Source organism: Chelmon rostratus, chromosome 20, assembly GCF_017976325.1.
Source record: "Chelmon rostratus isolate fCheRos1 chromosome 20, fCheRos1.pri, whole genome shotgun sequence".
In the NCBI taxonomy this organism is placed as follows: domain Eukaryota; kingdom Metazoa; phylum Chordata; class Actinopteri; order Chaetodontiformes; family Chaetodontidae; genus Chelmon; species Chelmon rostratus.
Window position 1 is genome coordinate 9,496,470 of NC_055677.1, and position 21,492 is coordinate 9,517,961.

Genomic DNA, 21,492 nt, shown 5'->3' on the forward strand with positions numbered 1-21,492 from the left:
TTACCGCGGAGGAGGAAGATGCTAATTCTCAACCTGATCCGCGTGAGGGAGAAAAAAAAAGAAGAGGAAGAGCATTTAGCAGAAATCAGCAGAAGATTCTTTGGGCTCCTTAAAGGCGAACCCCTTCCCCTCCCTCCCCACCTCCTCAGCAAACACCCACAGAAAGGCAGAGACATTACAGCCTGAATCCCTGACACACAATAAACAAATTATTATCATTTTAATTATCATGCCCGAAAAAAATATGCATTTTCTACAATTTAGGCACTGGCTCGTGAGTGGGTTTTTTTGTATTATTATTGCAACTTCAATTATTTCTAGAACAGAGGGATTAGCAGAATAAGTAGTGTTAATTGCGCGGCAGGTATAACGAGCAGGTCTAATCCTTCTTCCCCCCTCTTTGTATTGAGTTTTTGTGGGCTTAATGAGTGGCAGGTAGGGCTGCTTCCTGCTTTCTCACATGCTCAAATAGGCCTCTCGCCGCTTGCAGTCCTGGACCCTGGCTGTGTACAGGAAACAATTGATTTTGAGCATAAAGTTAATTATGCCTAGAAATTAGACAGCCTTAACGTTGGGTAAGGACCCAGAGGTTTGATTTTCTGACAGTCCTCAACACACACACTCACATATCATTCACGCATGTGCGTTTTTTTTTTTTTTTTTTTTTTTTACTATAGGCTGTGCAATAAAGTGAGGGGGAAAACGACACTTACCTCGCCTGCTCTTGCACTGGTTGTGTATTTATATATATATATTTTTATATTCCTTAAAAATAAAAATAAAATGCTGCTCTGCTTGTAGTCAGTTTTATCCAAGCATTAGTGGCGAATTTGCAGAAATAAATGGAGAAAAAAGTCCTTTGGGCTCGCGTCTGCGCTGGTCTGAGCAGTTTCCTAGGCTACACAAATCAGTATTATGAAGATAGCCTAAGCTCAAAGAATGTCGCAGTGGTCGGCTTATTATTGAAACCCAGAAAAAAAAATCTTATTGAAACTTTTTTTTTCTTTTGATGAATTAACTCGTGGACCAGGAGGATAAGCCTCGCATAGCGTCTTCTGCGCTGAAGTGGGATTTTTTTTAAGTGCTGCTTTGTGTTTCTTTGGACAGAATCAAGTGCTTTTAATTCTTTAAGACTCCAAAATAAGAGTTTTCCAACCAGAATTATTGCGTAAAAACGCATTAGGACTATTATCACCATCGCTGCTGCTGAAATGAACAGCGGCAATAAAGTTTTCACGGACAGATAAAGACCCGCTGACCCCTCTGAGAGGAACTTTAGCCTACATATGGTTTACGCGTCAAACTGAAATTGCCTGCCGCTGAAAGGGTTTTCTTTAATTCTATTACCGGACGTGGGCTCGCTTTGTTTCAATACCGTCGTATCAAAATGATTGACAAAGTAATAAACGCGTCATGCTGCTGCATCTGATTATGCCGCGGCATTTGCATCGGACATTGAGGGGAATATGACAACCCTGACACGCTGGGGATTTGCTCTGTCAAATAAACACGTCTCCAAGGATCTATATTGTTACGGTGACAATGCCTCCCGTTCATTGAATTTCAAAGTATCCCAAGTTGGTGTATCGTTTTGATCAGCGCTGGTTTTTTAGTGTGTGTGTGCAGCTCTGGCGAGTGTTGGGTCAAAGAAAGCAGGAATAATGATATGAACGAATGAATAAATAAACAGTTGGCCTGAGCGGATATTAACTCTATACCGGCGACACTCTTCTATAATTAATATCCCCCCTCCGCCGTTCCGCCTCCTCTTCCTCTCCTCCGTTTCGCAGGTTCAGTCCTCCAAGTGCCTCTTGACGTTGTAGTGGTCAGACAAGCTGCGTGCACTGCAAAAATATCCGTTTTAACAAATCACGCATTGCACGGTTTATTTATTTATTCCCCTTCCACAAAAAGAAGTGGAAAACATCGCAGTGGGAAATCCTCACACTTGTCAAAGTTGCTCCAAAATGCGCGCAAAACACGTTAGAAACTGGAGCTGCTTTATATTTTTTAAATAATATTTTTTAGGTGTTTTTATTTGATCTCGCTCATTAAAAACATAATAACAACCTCACTGACGTTTAACACTTTTTTTTCTACAGGCTACTGGCATTATAGATGGAGGCCATTTATATCCCACGGCGTGCCCACCTCCAGCAGGTGATCCTGATGTCGTAACGTGTCAGCGGTGGCCTGACATAAGTATAATAATAGTTAATAGAGCGTGATAGAGAGAATGGCATTAAACCTAACAAAGATGTGTCAAAAGCAAAAGTCTATGTCTTCATTAGCCGGATCTCCAAGGACCGTCGAACATTTCATTAGTTTGTAATTTATGAATGTTTGACAAATATTAAAGAGTATGTAAATATGAGCGGAGTAATGTCTTTCCTGCGGGAGATGGCGAAATGACCCAAAGTCTCCGATACTGCTACACTGATCACATGCATTATGCCTCTTCTCAAACTGTGCATTTGCTTGTCTATTTGGAACATATTTCCCGTCTGACGTGTGAAATAGTGCAGATAAACCAATGATTCATAATGCTGGCAGCATTTGCATCCCCTAATACTCTGTGTTATTTTGATATATGATGATATACTGTCTCTTTTATCGAGTGGAGAAGCGCACTTTTGCCATTATGGCTTTGGCTAAATCAGTAGGAGGTTTTTTTGTCCTAAAACGGTTCATTTCCTTGTTTGTGAACCACTTCCAGTGCAGGACCATTATTTTGTTTTTATTTCACTGGCTATCTCAGCCTCTTCACCCACATGCATGGGGTCGTTGTGCGCCGTGCTGAAACTTGAAGCACGAGGCCTCCGGAACTTTAACATTTCTGTCCTTTAGTAGAGTTTCATATTCTTTGTTGAACTGAACACACCTGTTCGCCATGACTGCAGCTTCAGTGTCACCGAACACTCTCTCACACCACGCGGAGGTCAGCAGAGGATGATAAATTCGTGTTATGATATATTACTGTGCGCCCTAATCGCCAAAGGGCAACTCCTCAAATTCAGAATCATTTATTCCGCATGATGCTTGGCCCACTTTCTCTCAATCTGAGGTTTGAGTAGCCCTTTTTTAAACAAACAAACATCTGGATTCATATTTGTCTTTGCAATCTGAAATAATTTCCTTTGGATTGTTGTTGTGAAACACTGAGAAGTTATTTTAAAAACACGCCTCGTGTATTAGAGCTGTGCGTAAATGCGCAGGAAGGAATCGAGTGCGCCACCTGATTACTGTTTACACTGCGCTGCCGCAGGAAGAATTGCGCCTTTTTTAATTCCCCTACATTTCCCCTCCTCTTCATGCGCACACGCACGTCTGAATAGGCCCGTGGCAACGTCTAGATCTATATGTTTGCAGCAACAAGTTCATATATGGAGCGACGCGCGTTATGGAGGGAAGCCATCGTGGCTCCTCCGTTCAGACTGCGAGATCAAGTGAGAGCAGGAGATCTCAGATCAAAAGAGACCAAATGAGCGGGTCGCTGATTCATTCATGCAGCTGCATTGAGACCAAGGCCAACAGGCGTATCACACGCTGAAAGGGAGCTGCTATTCAGAGTGCAGGTGTGAAGTATGTGGCACATTCTGCCATATAATGTGGAGGTTGTTAGAAATCCGTGTTCGGGCCTATGGGCTACTAGGGGGCTGATTCGCTTTGGAGGGAGCCCGCTCATCTATGAAAGTAAAATAACTTCGTTTCCTGAAATCTGCGGATGACGGTAATCCTAAAACCTGGGGAGTGTGGGGCGGAGGCGGAGGCTGGTGGTGGGGGTCTATAAGGTCTTATTGGCCCAGTTTTTTTTTTTCCTCTCTCCTGACTTATGTGAGGCTCGCCTGCTATGAGAAAAGCTACCGCAGGGGTGTAGCCTTAAACCTGCCTGGACTCCGCTTGCTCACCTTTTTTATACGCGGAATACAGTTAATTTAGCTTTAAAGGTTGTCATAAATCTTTATGACGGAAGCTCGTGGTAGCCTATACATCACAGGCCATGTGATCTCGTAGTTAACTTGCGGGCGCGCACGGTTTGCCTTTTGACCTCACGTCTGCGCACTCGATCAAAGTCGAAGAAATAAGGTGTAATGCTCCTTTACGGAGAGAAAAACGCGATAATCCTCCAAAAATATTTAGACGGAGGGGAAAGAAGAAGAAAACTGCAAAATAGTGGCGTCTGTGGAGATTTTTTAGCCACATTTACAACATCTATTTATTTATTGACTATAATAAATGGTAAAATCAATGCCTCTTCTTGCTTCGACCAGTGTTCCCAGGATGCCAGCTCTATTATAACAGCTCTGTCCTGCTTTTCCGGTCTGCGTCTGGTGGTTCTATTGCACCTGTCCGCCTTTCTCTTTATTTTCCATGCCAATTTCGGCCACTTCATTCCTGATAATTATGACCTGGTTGGTGTTGGAGGTGCTGATGGTGGTGTTGGAGCGTGGGGTGGGCGTGGAGGAAGAGGCGGTGTGGAGGGGGGGCTGATGAAGGGTGGTGTGGAAGGAGGAAGGGGGGGTGAGGCTTTTACTCCTAGACTGCTAATCCCCCTATTAAAAGGGTTTTGTTCAATAATGCCGGACAGTTTCCGGAAGTAGGATTACCGCCTCCATTATTTTACAAAGAAATGATATTTCACACTCAAATGAGCCTTAGGATGCAGCCGTGGCGGTGAGAGGGCCTCGGAAGAAACGAAATGGATTCATTTTCTTTTATTTCGTGGTGCTCTGGAAGTTCAAAACCTCCCCTCTTCTCCTCTTCATTTTAAAACATCTCCTCTTCTGTAATTAATGGGAATATTTCCTGTGAAACTGCGATGCCGCCACCAGTTTCCTGTTTTGTTTCTTGGAGAGGACTGGCGCTCGCGTTGCTGCTCCAGTGGAGAGCCTCTCCTCCTCCTCCTCCTCCTCCTCCTCCTCCTCCTCTCTCTCTCTCTCTCTCACACACACACACACCTGTTCTTGATTCTTGACCCCAGAGCTGATATCAGATCAGAGGTTGTCACTCAGCTGAAGGTGGGAAGCCCCGATGAGTGAACCCAACGGGACCAGTTGTTAAAGATCCCCTCTTGCAGTTCTCGCCGCCTGAGGGATCCGGCGTCCGCGCGCCGGGAATTTAACTTTCACAATAAAAGCAAACAATCATCATACCCGCGCTGTGGTGCAAACACCAGTTCACTTAACACTTACACTGTCTGGATCCGAGCTTCCTTGCTACTTGCGCACCAGCTCCGTTTCTGACTGGGACACAGGATGTTTATATTCGGCCAGAGTCGTAAATTGCTGCGCGTAAATGTCAGTAAACTGTTGCAGAGCAGAGGAGCGCAGTCCTCCAGCACCGGGGCATGATTTTATTTCACTTTGTGGCTTCTAAATGAACGCAGGGCCACTCCACTTTGATCTCTGGCTGCAGTAAAGATCACATTCAGAAACACTCAGGCTTAAAAAAAAAGAAAACACACTTTGCCGTACCTCACTGACTCGTGTTATAACTCTCTCCCGCTCTCCTTCCTCCTCCTCATGAAACAACCCTTTAAAAACGTTGCCTATCCTTCACTCTGAGCGCTGAATGGAAAATGTTTTTACGCGACTCAGTTAGTTCTTGTCCGTTCTGACGACTGGAACTAAAAGCTTTAGACGGCCCAATAGAGAGGAGCCCAATAGAGAGGAGCCCAACAAATCGGTGACAAAAGGCTTTCCGTGTCATCAACGTCGTTCAGACGACCTAGAAGAATCCCTCTGATATCAAGTCCCACTTCAAAGACTCCCACTTTCAATTGAGATCCAACTATCTTGCTTTTTTCTTCCTTCCTTTGTTTTTTGTTCTTTACGCACAAGAGCTGGTGCCAAAATCACCATCATCTTCCTTCTATTTGGTTGGTTTAGCGTTTTTTTCTTCTTTTCTTTAGCTGGGCCTCTTCCACAAGCAAAACTGTCATGCACTTAACCAAACTCTATATCAGAGAGTTGTTGCTCTGTTGTTTCCACCCACTCCTGCCTCAGTCAAGGCCGGGGTGAAAATTTACCCCTCCGCCAAAAAGTTTTCCCAGCACAACAGAGCTCTTCAGCTTTTTTTTCCTCAGTAAACTACAACTTTTCGCTCCTCTTCAAACTAATTTGACACTTTTCATTTTATTTTATTTTTAACTGAAAAAAAAAAAAAAAGTTGAAAAAGTGTTCGGCGCCGAAATAATTAATTTACACGTCTGTCATGAAGATGTGCAGTCATCATCACAGGCAGCGGAGCTCTTATGGTTTTACACATCTCATGTATAGAGCCTAAAATATGATTATGGTTAAATGTGTCCATTGAGCAGCTCGGCCCTCTCGCCATGCAAGTCTATTATGGTGTGAGACACTGCGTTTTAGCGGCGTCTCCTTTGATTGTCGTAAAGTAGGCCTGGAGCAAAAGAATATATTTTTCTTCTTTATACTGCCCTCGTCTGCAGTATAAAGGACACAGATTACCGTTTCCTACCCCATGGGAAGCAAATATTACATTCTTTAGAGCGGGCTTTTGAGTCCGCGGACTTGGCCCCATATCATTTGAGTTTGACTTGGCCATTGCTATAGAAATCTTAATTCACCATGAGGATTCACCGTCGTGAAAAAATGGCTCTTTGTACGAAATGCTCTTTGAAGTCTGGATCAGAATATTGTAGCCCTTCATCAAGCTCTGCCCACGTCTGCCTCGACCGCAGCTCAGCTGAGAAAGTAAGACTTTAACACAAGTGGGGCGCAACTGAAGTCGCCTCCTTTAACCGAGAGACACGTCAGAAAACACAGTCTTTAAATGTAACGCGAAGGGCTTTTCGTTACATGTTATTTGTTCGGATCTCTGCAGTTTTTTTTTTTGTGTGTGTGAATCTAAAAAAAAGCAGAAGCGGGCGTGTTATTTCTGGAGCTTCCCTGCAAGATGCGTGCAAACAGCAACACTTTTGTTTTAATGGAAATATTATTACGTGACTAATTTTACGACAGCTGACCGGACGTCAATTCCAGATAGACCCAGAGTAGCTCAGCAGATTTCACTTTAGTCATACAAGATTTATTCAAAATACTCACAAATTACAAGGCAGTTCGGTACGCATTTTGAGAGCCGCTCGATTTGAGATATTCAAAAAAGAAAAATATATATATATTGACGACAATGATACAAAACCACAAAATGCCCACTTTGATAAAACATTTAGAGTTTCACGGTCGTATATCAAATACTGCAGGGTTATGAAACAGTTCGATTGTTGACCCTCTGCACAAATGGGGGGGAGGCAAAAAAAATGCTGTAAACATAAAATGTTTGTACAAATAACCGCAGTAATCGGTAAGAGACTGCTTTCAGACAGATCCTTACAAAACTATCAACATCAACACATCGAAACTTACAAAATTTACAAATGTACAGCTTTGCCCTAATTGAAACATGCACTTTGGTTCGATAATACAAAAAAATCCTCCAAGGTCAGATTGAAAAATAAATAAAAACATGTTGAAGTCAAAACTCGAATTTACAAAATAACTTTACACCGACATGCCTAGCCTACAGTAACGCACCACACAGTCTAAGGGATTTACACGACTCTGTCCACAAGTGGAGCAGTGGGCCGTCAGGGCGCGTAGGCACTGAGCCAACCGTTTTGAATCGCTGAGGTTTGAATATATATTCTTTTATTGTGCCTGGAAATTAGCACGTCTTTAAGGTTTGCACATTTTCCTTCCAATGCGGTTAAAATGCGTCTCTTGGCCCTGGGTGTCTGCTAGCTCATCCAAAAGGGGGGGACCAGTGGGCCTTCACGGGCGTACAGGCACCAAAGCCAAACTTTTTTTTTTTTTTTTTTTTTTTTTTTTTTAATAGCCAAGCTTTTGAAAATGTCACTTCTGGCACCGTGCTGGAGCCCGGCTGGGTTAAAACGCGTCCCTCGGTTCCGGGTTTCTGTAAGGTGGCTCGTCCGCGGGGTCGGGTGTGGAGCGCCCGCTGGGTGGTGTTTGGGCGCCGCTGGCACCTGAGCTGTGGCACACGTACCATTCGCTTAAATTCGCGGGCTGGGAGGCTCCCACCGGTTCCGACAGCACCGAGGAGCCCCCTGGCTCCCGGCCCAAGTCTGAGGAGGGGGAGACCAGGGACGGGGTGGACGACTCGTAGCCCGAGCTGGGCGGGGGGGACTTGCAGTGCACCTTCATGTGCTTCCTCAGGGAGCTGGGGTGTGTGTAGGATTTATCGCAGCCTCTCACTTTGCAGTTGTAGGGCTTATCGCTGGTGTGGACGTGGGAGTGCTTTTTCCGGTCACTGCTGTTGGCGAAGCGTCGGTCGCAGCCGTCAAACTCACATTTGAAGGGCTTCTCACCTGTTAACAGTGATGATGACACAATCGAGTATGAATCAATACATTAAGCCATGCTGTTTATTTATTTTTTGAGACCATGCCCTCCAAATTACTCGCAGCTTCATGTTTGAATGCATTAACAACGTGGGTGACTCCAGTTTATGGGCTAAGAATAAACTAAGGTAAGCAACAAGCATCAAAGTACCTGTGGCCAAAAGAAAGAAAGAAAGAAAAATATAAAGTTGGCACTTTCATAACTTTTTGTTACTTTTTCACGTGTGATTTTATTATTATTATTATATATTTTCTTTGTATTTGCTATAGCCACGTTTCCCCCACCTGCACTTTAAAAAGTTTGCCTGTTTGGACAGCCCTGCCATGAGCCTCAGCCTGGTGTAAACAGGAGGGCTGAACCCCCACCGTCCTGGGTCTATACCTGGCGTCTGCATGCATCAAGGCATACGTCAAAACAGACAAGCTAAGAGCACAGACATAGCAGGCCTTAAACCAACTGAAAACCATGATAGATGAACCAGCGCCACTGCCAGGCTTCACCTACTGCGTGAAATAACGGCAGCCTGTCTGCTATTTGAAAATCCTGCAAATGGTTGCGGACTGCGACTAATTTTGCGTCTTAATAACAAGTATTTCTACCTGATTATGACAAGGCAAAAAAAAAAAAAAGACAATCTGAATAAATTACACGGAAATCATCCACTGCTGATTTTTCTCCTCCGATTAAAGCTTTTGAGAATATGTAATTGCCTCTGTCTAATTACACTTGCGGGTTGAATATCAATTTGACCTTCAGCTGTTGGGTTGAGAGAGCCAATCAAGGATATTAGTGTAGTACAAGAAACCGTCGAGGAACAGACCCCAGGGGCAGCCCCAGTCATAACCACACTTTCGGATAGGTTTTAAACATGATACCAAAGACCAGGCCCCTTGGGAGTCAACACACAGAAATAATTTAACAGATTTGTACTTAGGTAATGTGAGCAAATTATATGAATAATACATAGGGCGCAGAAATGGAGCGGGGGAGGGAAGTGCCATGCAGCCACGAAAAAAAGAGGGAATGTAATCATTGTATTCATTTACAAGTCTGACTCGACATTTTGAGGCCTTTCTCTCTCTCTCTCTGTCTCCTCACTGGCTCCACTGGGCCACAGAGGCAAGCAGCCATACTGCACTATTGCATGTTGTTAAAGTTAAAAAAAAAAAATAAAAATCAGAGCTGCATATGTGCACACATTAGGGCGTATGGACGCTCTGCCAACCTGTTGGTGAGTTATTGCACTTGTCGACTTGTTGCTTTGGCTCCAGGCTATCAAGAGCTGATCATTCCAGAAGGGTTATTTCACCATGCTTCCATGACATATCACTAAAACATCAGGGTAACATAAGGCTTCAAATATTAAAGCACTCCCTTCTTTGTAGCTTTAAATCTAATAAAGCAAAAATAAGAAAAAAAAAAAAAAATCCAACCATCAACATAATTATGGTAATTATTATTTTCATTCTTATTCTTATTCTTATTCTTATTAGGAGTTTAAATAAAGCAACATGCTTAAAATAGCTAATAAACAGAGCAACAAGTGGCGGGGGTGGGGGGTAAATAAAAGCATCATCACCACATCATCATATCAGTTACACTGAACGTGAAGATGCACCTCTCCAGCTTTGCTGCCAGTCATGTCTGGCGTGCACTGAGCTGCGTGGACAGGACCTGACGGCGGTCTCAGTCTTTGTGCTGCGGTGTAAACAAGAGGCTGAGCAGCTCAAACGCCTGAGTGAGCTGTGCCATAATCCCCAAGCTCACAAAAAAAAAAAAAACCCTCTTGCACTCCTGACAAACAGGTGGCCCAGTAGCTGCACGCGCGCATTGATTAATTGGCACGGCTGATCGGGGTTTATTTTCAATGCGTGAAATGAGAGAAATTCAAACGAAATCGGATTTAAAAACCCCTGAAAATTAGACAAACGTGACTAACTTGTGTCTGGACATTATGCAAAGTCTACATTTGAATTTCAGCATGCGACTTGATTTTAGTTTACATGCTACAGAGCATTAACATTTCTCTTTTGTGAATATACGGCTACTGACCTGTGTGCGTCCTTTTGTGAATCTTAAGATTCTCGGATCTGGCGAACACTTTCCCACAGCCAGGGAAGGGGCATGGAAACGGTTTCTCCCCGGTGTGCACTCGAATGTGATTTACAAGTTTGTATTTGGCTTTAAATGGTTTGCCTTCCCTCGGACACTCTTCCCAAAAACATATATGGTTCGCCTGCTCTGGTCCTCCGACGTGCTCCACCGTCACATGCGTTACCAGTTCGTGCATGGTGCTGTAAGTTTTGGAGCAAAGTTTCTTCGGCGAGTGCTCCGGCTCCAGCCACTTGCATATCAGCTCTTGCTTTATCGGCTGCCTCATGTAGCGGAAAAAGGCTCCGGCTCCGTGGTGGTGGTGGTGGTGAGCGCTGAGATTCATGTTCAGGTTTAGACCACCGTAGCCATGCAACGGCGAGGCGGAGAACGGATCAGCCCTGGAGCTTGCCACTTGACTCAAGTGATCAGACCTAACATACATTTCTCCAGGTAGTCCTAACCTTATTTGTCCATTCAACGCTTGGCCACCCGGTGATCCGCTAGAAGGCTGGTCGTGATGGAGTCCGGAGAAGAGGGTATGGTTCCCAGCGTCAGGGTGATGACCATAGTGTCCGGGATAGCTACCTGTTGTTGAGACAAACATTCCGTGGTGAGAGGCTGAACCAGCAGTCTGGTCAGTCAGTACTGGCATGGCTTGAGCTGTCAGATCTCTCCGGATGAGGAAATCCCTACCTGCGGATAAAGCCTGGGCCGTGTGAGACATAGAATAGGGGACCGATGTCGCCTGAACCGGGCCAAAAGCTCCCGTTTGACTGGAGACCACTTCACTGTGGCCTGCCATATGATGATTGTGGTGGTGGTGATGGTGGTGGGGATAATGATGGGCTGGGCTGATTTTGAGGGCCGCGGAGTGCCCCATGTGTTCTGGCCCGAATGGACTCGGCCCCAGGCGGGGTTCCGCAGTAATCTCCCCAGGGTGCGAGTGAGCCATTGAGTGTGGATGGCTGCTGAACCCCGGGAAGCCTGTCACGCTCTGAGGGGTATGGTGGTGATGATGGTGATGGTGGTGAGCCCCTGCCAAGTCAACTAATCTCAGCGCCGTGTTCCGTTTGGAAAACGTAGGGTCCATCACGGGGCTTCCCAATGCATCCACGCTCATTACTTCCTAATTTTAGAATAACTTGACAGCAGGCAAAATAATAATGATGATGACAAATATATTTTAATCGCAATGAAAAATAAAGTAAAAAAAAAAAGACTTTATAAAGTTAAGTCTATCTGCAGACTACATGGAATCCCATTCGGTTGAGAGGCAGCAGCAGGACGCTTTGATACTGAATAGAGATTCATGGTAGGCGCTGCAGCCCGTGGAGCTAAACAATCACCCTGCGCTCTAATTGGTCAGAGCTCGGTGATTGACGTCACCAGTGACAGTTTCCAACGTGAAGAAAAATGTCTTAGTGACAGCGAGCAGCCAGCGCGCATGCGCAGTGCCTCAGGCAACGCTTGAGAAAAATAGTTGTTATGCAAAGGTTATTGTACAACAAAACTCCTAAAAAGTTGATCCAGATATACAGTCGCCTTTCTTTTGTCGCAGGGAACAAAGGCAGCGCGGCTATGAAATAGCAATTTCCCCACTTTGATTGTGCAATTACAAAACAGACTGCCTCGCAAGACTATGCAAATTGTCACTATAAAAGTTGTAAGGATCATAAATAATGCAGTGATATCTTCATTTTGCCACGCAAGGTATGAAAGACAACGATACGCACAAATTACGCACAACTTTACGCACGTAAAAGATCGACGCCAGCGGAGGACAAACTTGTTAAGTTAACCAAAGGAAAACTCCACGTGCGAGTTTAAAATAGTCCGGAGCACATACCATCAATGTGCGCTTTGATAAACACCCATATTTACACATCCAGTCGTTTGCCCTTCAGCGCGCACTACGGCGTTGACTCCGTGCTCTGCTCGGTGGGATCCGTGTGTGTAGGGAGTGTGAACGGGGCGAGCTGCGGCCATTGTCCCGAGGAAAAAAAATGTAATGGACGGGACCTGTTGTTATGATCCGGGGTAATTTTGTTTTAGACCCAGGACGGCAGCAGATGAGGGTCACAGGAGGTGGTGCCATTGCAGACTTAAGTTCAGAATAAAACGTGTGTGTGCTGTAAGTATCGGTTACTACGATATTATCCCTCAAAGTGTAATCCTCTATCTCAGCGGTTCTTTTCTGCTTACTGTTTGAATGCTTAAAAGAGTGTTTTTAATTATGGATCGTAACTACAAACCGTGTAAATGATCTACCACTTACTGCTGATTATTATTTCCACGGACTCTGTCTTTTTAAACCATCAGCCGACTAACAGGACTACTTATATAATGCTAAGTGTTGTCATTCAAATGTCGAGTAATGTTTAGATGTTACTGTACTGTTACACGGATTATAATCTGCAGCACGGTGGGCATTTTTCATGACTGTAACAAACATGGATGGTCAAGATTTTAACAGACTAACTAATTGAAATCACAACTTGGAAATGTAGATTTTTTTTAAATCTTGCCCTTGTGATACTCTCAGAATTATCAGTTATTATGGTCACACGCACTTTATTATTTGAAGCGTTTGATTTGTATCTCGTGTGTTACTGGACGCTTCAGATTTATTTTTATTTTTATTTTTGTTGAGGGGGGATGACTGAACGTTTAATCTTTGTAGTTGCAGACAAAATAAATTATTGTGACCTTGGAGACGGTCGCACAGTGCTGATCACTTTGAAGTCGAGTGTGAAATGTGTTAATCATTTTACTTCTGTGGTGATCTGAAGTAATTTGTGAGGGTTGTAAGACCACAAGCTAAATTTACTGTCACAGGCGCTCGTCACTTTTTTTGGCTGATAAGAAAATCGACTGGACATAACATGAACTTGTGTTTCAGGATTGATTTTTTTTTTTATTTTAATTGTTTTTAAATATAAACCAAAGCAATTAGCTGAATATGCCGAAGGGCACTCACTCACATGGCTGATATTTTCATGAGAGACGGAATTTTAAAAATAACTGTATTCCTCTCGGTTCTCTGAATTGACTTGTCAAAATCTTGTGCTGACAGCGTCATATCCATCACGTTAGGAATTGAGTCAATATTTTGAGACATGACGGATCCAAAAGATGTTTATTAAATGGCCTTTGCGCATGGGGATCATGAGGCTCACAGCTGTAGCCTTCAAAGGCATCACAGCACCAGCGTAATGCAAAACTTTGAAGTGCTATTTCTGGTCCAAATTGTGCATGCAGTCACTTTGGAGAGAAGTAAGCAGGGGAGTTGTATAAGATCCCAAACAACCAAATAAAAAAAAAGCTAAATATTGCAGAGAGGTCTCATAAAACGCTGCTTTGGCTTATTGGTTTTCAATGTAAATCCTAAGAAGCTCCTGGTAGCCATTTTACATTCTACAGTATGACTCCTGCACTTTGGGATCATGACAGTAAACGGTTATTGGCCTTTCAATTAGGACGCACCTTTTACGCATAAAAGTTAAATATGTTAGACTCATTTTGAGGCACATAGGTGCAAAAGAAACTTCAAGCACACTTGCAAAGCTATGCATAACTCCAACGACTCTTTTCTTGGCACGCAGTTTCCAATTTAGCCTCACTTGTTGCACGTCTGAGCACACGACCTGCAGTCTTGACTCGTTCAATGATATGCCATTCTTACCGTTTTCCACCTGTTGAAAGATCCCTCCAAATTTTGCATAGCAGAGTAGCGGGCTACCTAAAACGTCGGATCAAGTTGTAGGTCTTACTTGTTAAGTTGAGAACAACAAAAGTTCCCCTCTTTGCCTGGTCTCTCAAGACTGACTTGGAGAATGCCTTGTAGAAACTAGCCTAGTAGCCAAGAAGATATTTTAATGGTTCGCATGGCACGTCTGTGCATGTGGCTTTGAACTCTAGCAGCCGGAGGTTCCTGCAGAGAGCGCCGCAAATCCCACTTGATAACTTCGACAACCCACAACGTTTTGCACACAGGCTATGCATCACTGGCCTGCGAGAAAAAAAAAAAAAAAAAAAGGAGTAAGTTGCACAAGCACAGCCAAACCGTGATGGAGTGATGGATACATTAGGCATACTCGTGCATCCAAGTTAAATACTGGCCTATATATTCAAAGTAACCTTTGTGAACGTGGGGTGCTGCTGGTGAGCATGATGATGTGGAAATAAAAAGCACAGATGTTGCACTGGCGCGAGCTCCAGTGGACGCAGGAACATTGTTTTCAAAGGAGGCAGAAAACACGCAGGGCGCGCGCGCAAGAGTCACCGAAAACGTTGCGTGGACTCCCTCCGAAACATGGAAGGGATAAGTTGATAATAACAGGCCTTTAAAGACAGCGACGACAGTGGGCAGACTTCATATCAAACCTCAGGGTTCCCCACGGGCTTCCCTGAGGAAGGACAGAAAGCTCGTCTCTTGCATACCTGAACCTGACACGCGTCACGAGGGTCCACCTTCGAATGCCACGGGGCTTGTTTACCATCCTGCCAGCCTAGCTGCAATAAATTAAATCAGTCTCATAATTTATTCGTCTGCCATTGTTTACCTATCAAGCTCGTGCCAGCTCCAGACAGACAGACAGACAGACAGACACAAATAGATAGATAGATAGATAGATAGATAGATAGATAGATAGATAGATAGATAGATAATGTCTGAGTGTTTAATTGCGCAAAAACGTCACCAATTACACCACCAAATGCTTTGCATGGTAATCTAATGCCCCCTTGTTAACAAAGACAATCTGACACGTTTGCTTTACAAGCTCTTAATTCAGTATGTGGCTGCAGAACGTGCTTCGACTGCCTACAAGGCCAGTTGTTGTCTCGGTGCCTCTCAACTTTTGTTTTGCTGTTATTCAGCCTTTTAACCAAATTCACAGTCAGCAATCTCACAATATCTGGGATTGATGATGCAAAGAGGCCAATAGAAGTGTGGGCCCTGCACCGTGGATTGTTATTTGGTGAGTGGATGTTATTGGGGGGAAAGGGGCTCCGCCAATGAGCGCGCGGCTCCGGCGCCACATGACTACCCCCCTCCTCTCCCATTCATCAGGGCTGGACTGTGTTGTCTTTTCAATTCATTTATCTGCAGGAATGATTGCGACTATCAGTCTAGAGCTCACCGCCTGACTGAGGAGGTGAAAGTTGCGCCACAGGAAGATAAACCGCAAAAGACAATATTGCATGTATACATGGTTTTGCGTGCGCATCGGATGAGCGGTATAGGGGAATTCCTCGCGTCGTAAAAAGTAAACAGAAAATCGGTGGATTTGAGAGTTTGCTCAGTCGAGTGAGGTCCAAGAGATAGAGAGAGGGGGAGGAAGAATATCTGTGCGTGATTTTGTGATTTCTGCTCTCAGTCGTCTCGGCGAGTCTAGACTGAAGATGCTCTTGGACGCAGGACCGCAGTATCCCACCATAGGAGTCACTACTTTCGGCTCCTCGCGGCATCACTCAACAGGCGAAGTCACAGAGAGAGAAGTGGCGTTGGGGATAAATCCGTTCGCGGATGGGATGGGCGCCTTCAAAATAAACCACAGCTCCCACGATATTGGCTCCGGACAGACGGCGTTTTCCTCCCAGGCGCCCGGCTACGCAGCAGCCGCCCTGGGACACCATCACCACCCGACCCACGTTGGCTCTTACTCCACGGCGGCTTTCAACTCCACCAGGGACTTTCTCTTCAGAAATCGGGGATTCGGGGACGCCACCGGCGCGCAGCACAGTTTGTTCGCCTCCGGAAGTTTCGCAGGCCCACATGGACACTCAGATGCAGCGGGGCACCTGCTCTTCCCGGGGCTCCACGAGCAAGCGGCGAGCCATGCGTCTTCCAACGTGGTCAACAGCCAGATGCGGCTGGGCTTCTCGGGGGACATGTACGGACGGGCCGACCAGTACGGCCACGTTACAAGCCCGCGGTCCGACCACTACGCTTCGACCCAGCTGCACGGCTACGGCCCCATGAACATGAATATGGCCGCACACCACGGAGCAGGGGCCTTCTTTCGATACATGAGGCAGCCGATCAAGCAAGAGCTCATCTGCAAGTGGATCGAGCCGGAGCAGCTGACAAACCCCAAAAAGTCGTGCAACAAAACTTTCAGCACGATGCACGAGCTGGTGACCCATCTGACGGTGGAGCATGTGGGGGGACCGGAGCAGACCAACCACGTCTGCTTCTGGGAGGATTGCGCCCGAGAAGGAAAGCCATTCAAAGCCAAATACAAACTTGTGAATCATATCAGAGTACACACCGGAGAAAAGCCCTTTCCGTGTCCGTTCCCCGGCTGTGGCAAAGTATTTGCTCGCTCGGAAAATCTAAAAATTCACAAACGGACTCACACCGGTAAGATCCGCACAGAGTGACCCGCTTTTACCGCTGACAATATCCCATCCAAAAACATGCATGCGATCCGGCTGATTATTTATAAGGCAGCTGGGGTCTCTTCACTGGCATGTGATTCATGTCAACACAAAATATTTAACATGCTAAGTATTTTTATATTAAAAGTGATATTTGTGATACATATTTGAATGTAATTAATCCATGATCATAAATGTCTTAAATCCAATTAATTATGTCTATAAGTAGATTATAGTTGTCTGTCAAATTTAAAAGTGGGTGGAAAAAGGGATGTCTTTTTATTCTTAGCTAATATTTAGTTTGAATTTAAAAAAAAGAGATGTGATGATGTGGTTTTTAAATCCAGTGTTAAACATTGTGTTTTCTGTCTTTTTTTCTTGGTTTAGGTGAGAAGCCTTTTAAGTGTGAGTTTGAAGGCTGCGACAGGCGGTTTGCAAACAGCAGCGACCGCAAGAAACACATGCACGTCCACACGTCGGACAAGCCCTATCTGTGCAAAATGTGCGACAAGTCATACACACATCCCAGCTCCCTCCGAAAACACATGAAGGTAAAACCCGGTGGCTCTCACCTCTCTCACTGCTCTCTTCTCTTTAATGCCATTGCACAATGTTAGAACTGCAACTTGCTCGAAGCTGCTTCTGACTGGAAATGAGAATAAGAATATTTATATCGTGTCATATTATTATGAGGGGATTTGTTGCGGATTTATTCCAGGAATAGAGAAACGTGAGTTAATTTGCTTTGACACTTTCTTTCTTTCGTTTCTTCCAAGCGAAAAATCAGATTAAGATTTTAACGAGAATAATCATGTTTTGGGTCTGCTTTGTTTAAGATTTTTTTTTTTTTTTTGCACACGTAGCAGTCAACTCAAGAGTTTTGAATTGTTTTTAATGAATTTCTCCTGTAATGCAACCGCACAAAAAAAAAAAAAAAAAAAAAGAGCTCAGGAGCAAGCAGCATGTGCGGGGAGGAAGTGATTTTAAAAACGTTTTTCTTCTCTTATTACTGTTGAAGGTCCACGAATCCACCAATCCGGGACCGCAGCCGTCTCCAGCGGCCAGTTCAGGGTACGAGTCCTCCACACCCCCCACCATAGTATCACCGTCCACAGAGAACCAGAGCAGCAGCTCCATATCACCAGCAGCCTCAGCAGTACACCACACAGCCAGCCACAGCACGCTGTCGTCAAATTTCAATGAATGGTACGTGTAAATATTTTTGAAAAAAAAAGAAAACAAAAAAAAGAGACTGCAGAATTTAAAAAAATCTGCTTGGAATCAAAGACTTTAAAAGTCAGCCAGTGAAACGTGGACTGAGAGAATCACGGGAGGCCCGAGCGATCAATTAAAGGCTGTCTTAATGTCAATGAAAGAGAATGCATGGACAAAAAGGAGGCGAGGACAGCCACCGAGTTCAACCACCCCCTCAATATTTCTTTATTTCTACTGAGAGACTTTCTCAAGAGAGATCTCCAAAAGCATGCTATCTGCGGGCCTGAATTTTTGTACATATAAGGATTTCACCAAGTTGGGGAAAAAAAGTGTAATATTTTATTTTGTAAATAGTTCTATCACAGTTTAAGGGGAATTTGTGAAAATGTGGTCCCTACATATATGGAAAAATGAGATGGTTTTAAGAATATTGCGATGAATAGACTTCATTGAACAGAATGTTATAGTTGTGAACCAAATGTGAATTATTCAGTATTACTACAGTCTACACGTCGACCTAACCGACTCTTAGTATTAATGTGCTTTTGTAGCCTATTCAGTGCAACATTTTCGTCCAAGGTCCAGTTTGAGTAGCACAGTATCATTGTTGTTATTTAATGTCATGTCGATAAATCGTGTAGTGGAAGCCTGAAAATCCGTGTCAATCTGTTTATGTACGTGATAAATATAAAATCTCTGTCAATTGCTTTGTCTGAAAGGAAGTATTATTACATGTAAGTAGCTCAATTTTCCATATTTATCCGCATGTAAAGGACCGGTACCATGTTAGAAATGATCGGTATTTATGGAGAAATGCGCTCGTATGTAAAATTTAGTTTACAAAAAAATGTTTGGATACATTTCGTACTATATTAAAGGATTAAAAAATATAATGCAATGCGTTGGAGGTTATTGGCTTCGCTGGTGTGTGAAGCTGATCTCAACATGGGTGCTGTGTGAAACTAGTGGCTTCTTTTGACGTGGAGTGCTGTGCTGCGCAGGATTTGCCCCTTTTTTCAGCACAATAACGCATCGAGTGCTGGCTCGATGGAAGAATTCACGCATGTTTAGCTGCACAAATAATTTTAACTCATTACTGCGTGCATGCTTGTGCAAGTGTGTGTGTGTGTGTGTGTGTGTGTGTGTGTGTGTGTGTCAGAGGCTCATTCAAAGCTAAAGGTTATGTTTTAAACGCACCGTCACAAACTTCCCTGACAGTCAACAATGAGGAAATTCACTCCCCCCGCTGCATCTTCTGTTTATCCAAAATTAACACCCAACACTTTGCCCTGCAGTAATGTGCAAATTAAATCGATTAATCACGGCGGTTGTTCCTCGGTGTAAACCGGAGTAGTTTGCGTTACTTAATTGTTCGGGAATCTAATTTTCAAATCTAATTTATTTCCTTTGCTGCGTTCGTCGGATTTCGTAGATTTAAGGGAGAACCGAGGAGTCAGTGTGGCCCCTCATTGTTCCTGGCTGCAGCTTGCTTGACCGCCCCATTAGGCAGAGATCACATCAGCAGCCGCCAGTGATCACGGTTAACACTGCCAGTGTGCACGGAGCCACGATCTGTCAGTCTGCAGCGGTGTCAAACCCGCTGCACACACCGAAAAGAGCCAAACAGCAATTTTAATCTCAAAAAGAATCTACACGGCGGCGCAGGACGCGTGTGTGTGCGCGTGTGTGTGTGCGCGCACATGCCTCTCAGCCAAAATTAAAAAAAAAAAAAAAAAAACAAAACATGCACGACTCCCACCATCATCTTTAGATGATTTGTTGGAAATGTATTGAAATGTATTCATATTTTCTTTTCACGGACTATTAAATTTGGAGATAAATGAAGGATGGTAGGTAATAAAATGACTTTTTCGACTCTATTTAACACTATCTATCTGGGCCCCGGCGCTGATGCTGCGCTGCTGCAGACGGGACGCACTCCGCGTCGTGCGTATTCGTTTGAGGAAAGCCACTGTGCAGCTTTTATAGAAAAATGTTCACATGTAACTGGAAATATTAAAGTGGGTGTGTTAAAAATGAGCTCGTGGTTTCTGGCCTGGCGGGATGTTCCACACATGCGCCATATTTAAATCTAAAGCTGATGCCAGTTTGACAAATGTAGTGATAGAAGCTAAACCCACCTTAAAAAAAACAGCTTATTCATCATGTGAACTTGAAAAAAGGGTGAAATTCTGTTTTCAGAGTCTAATAATGATGGAAAAATACGTCTCTGGAATGCATTTGGAGTTTTGTTTAGATTGGTGGTTATTTGCCTCTTTGTGGCCACAGGCTTGACTTTATCCTGCTTTTTATTCGCCTGCACATGTTTTGACTGAGGGGAGATACTGCGACGTTTTAGCCCCCCGAAGCAGCCAGACGCTGCTCCTTAACGCGCCAGTGCGAAGCATGAACCCTGACTATGCTGTTTAATTCCCACCTCATGCCTCTGTCGCGTTACTTTCCCACTGAACCTGCACACCGCTGCAGTCTGAAAGGAAAACGCTCGTAAAGAGCAGAGGAGTCGACGACAGGCTGCGGCGCGTCTCCGTCGAGCTGATGGTGACTCCAGATCAAATAGGAGCGCAGGAAAAACATCCACTTTAAATGTATTTACGCCCAAGCAATGACAAACACTCAGATATCGGGAAAGCGCAGGCGCCAGCATCATGAATATTTATCACCAGCACTTGTGGCCAGTAAAGCGAGCCTGACGTTTGTGTTACCAAGGTAGACGCTGTGCAGCAAATATCACACAGGCTGGAGCTCAGCCTTTCACTTCATGTTGCCTCTCACACATTTAAAAGTCAGAATTATCAGTTTTTTTTCTCTCTGCAAACAACTCAGACGCTCAGTAAATCGATGCAGACTGGACAAAAAGTTTAGAATTAATACACAATAGACTTGTTTTTAATGCAATCATGGCTGCATTGGCATTCTTCTGGCGAGCTTCCTCTCCAGGCGCACATTTAATTAGGTCGTCCTGCTCTCAAACATTATACGTGCAGATAAATGCAACTTTCCGTTGGACTTTTTTCTGTTTTTTTTTCTGCAGCCACTAACACGCGGAGAATAGTCCAAGATTAGAAGAAAGCTATAATCCGTGCCCCTTGATGCTTGAGGTGGCCGTGCCATGTGCCAGCACTCTGATCTGCCGCCAATGAGAACTAAATCGATAAGTTAAACATTTACAGTTGGGTTTAACTATCAGGTTTCCGGCTAAATGATCCTGTATGCAACAGAGAGAGAGAGAGAGAGGGAGGGAGGTAGGGAGAGAGAGTGGGGGGGACATGTGATATCTATTTTTAACTGCTCCAAAGTTTAAAATCTTATGAGGCTATATACGCCCCCAAGTTGCAAGTCATGAAATATCTTTAAAAAAAAGGGGAAGAAAAAAAACGTCTCCTACAGTCTCCATCTGCTG

The 21,492-nt window shown here is 44.3% G+C and overlaps 2 protein-coding genes across 2 annotated transcripts; one reads left to right on the forward strand and one right to left on the reverse strand.

Moving 5' to 3' along the window:
• Positions 1-7,907: 7,907 nt before the first annotated feature.
• Positions 7,908-11,595, reverse strand: zic4 (zic family member 4). The gene is made up of 3 exons (XM_041961579.1): positions 11,169-11,595; positions 10,434-11,060; positions 7,908-8,347 (listed from the first exon to the last, which is right to left on the reverse strand). Exons 1-3 carry the CDS (start codon positions 11,593-11,595, stop codon positions 7,908-7,910), a joined length of 1,494 nt encoding a protein of 497 aa, XP_041817513.1.
• A 4,283-nt stretch (positions 11,596-15,878) lies between these two features.
• Positions 15,879-18,072, forward strand: zic1 (zic family member 1 (odd-paired homolog, Drosophila)). The gene is made up of 3 exons (XM_041961523.1): positions 15,879-16,839; positions 17,244-17,407; positions 17,875-18,072. The coding sequence occupies exons 1-3, from the start codon at positions 15,879-15,881 to the stop codon at positions 18,070-18,072; spliced, it is 1,323 nt and encodes a 440-aa protein (XP_041817457.1).
• The last annotated feature ends 3,420 nt before the right edge of the window (positions 18,073-21,492 follow it).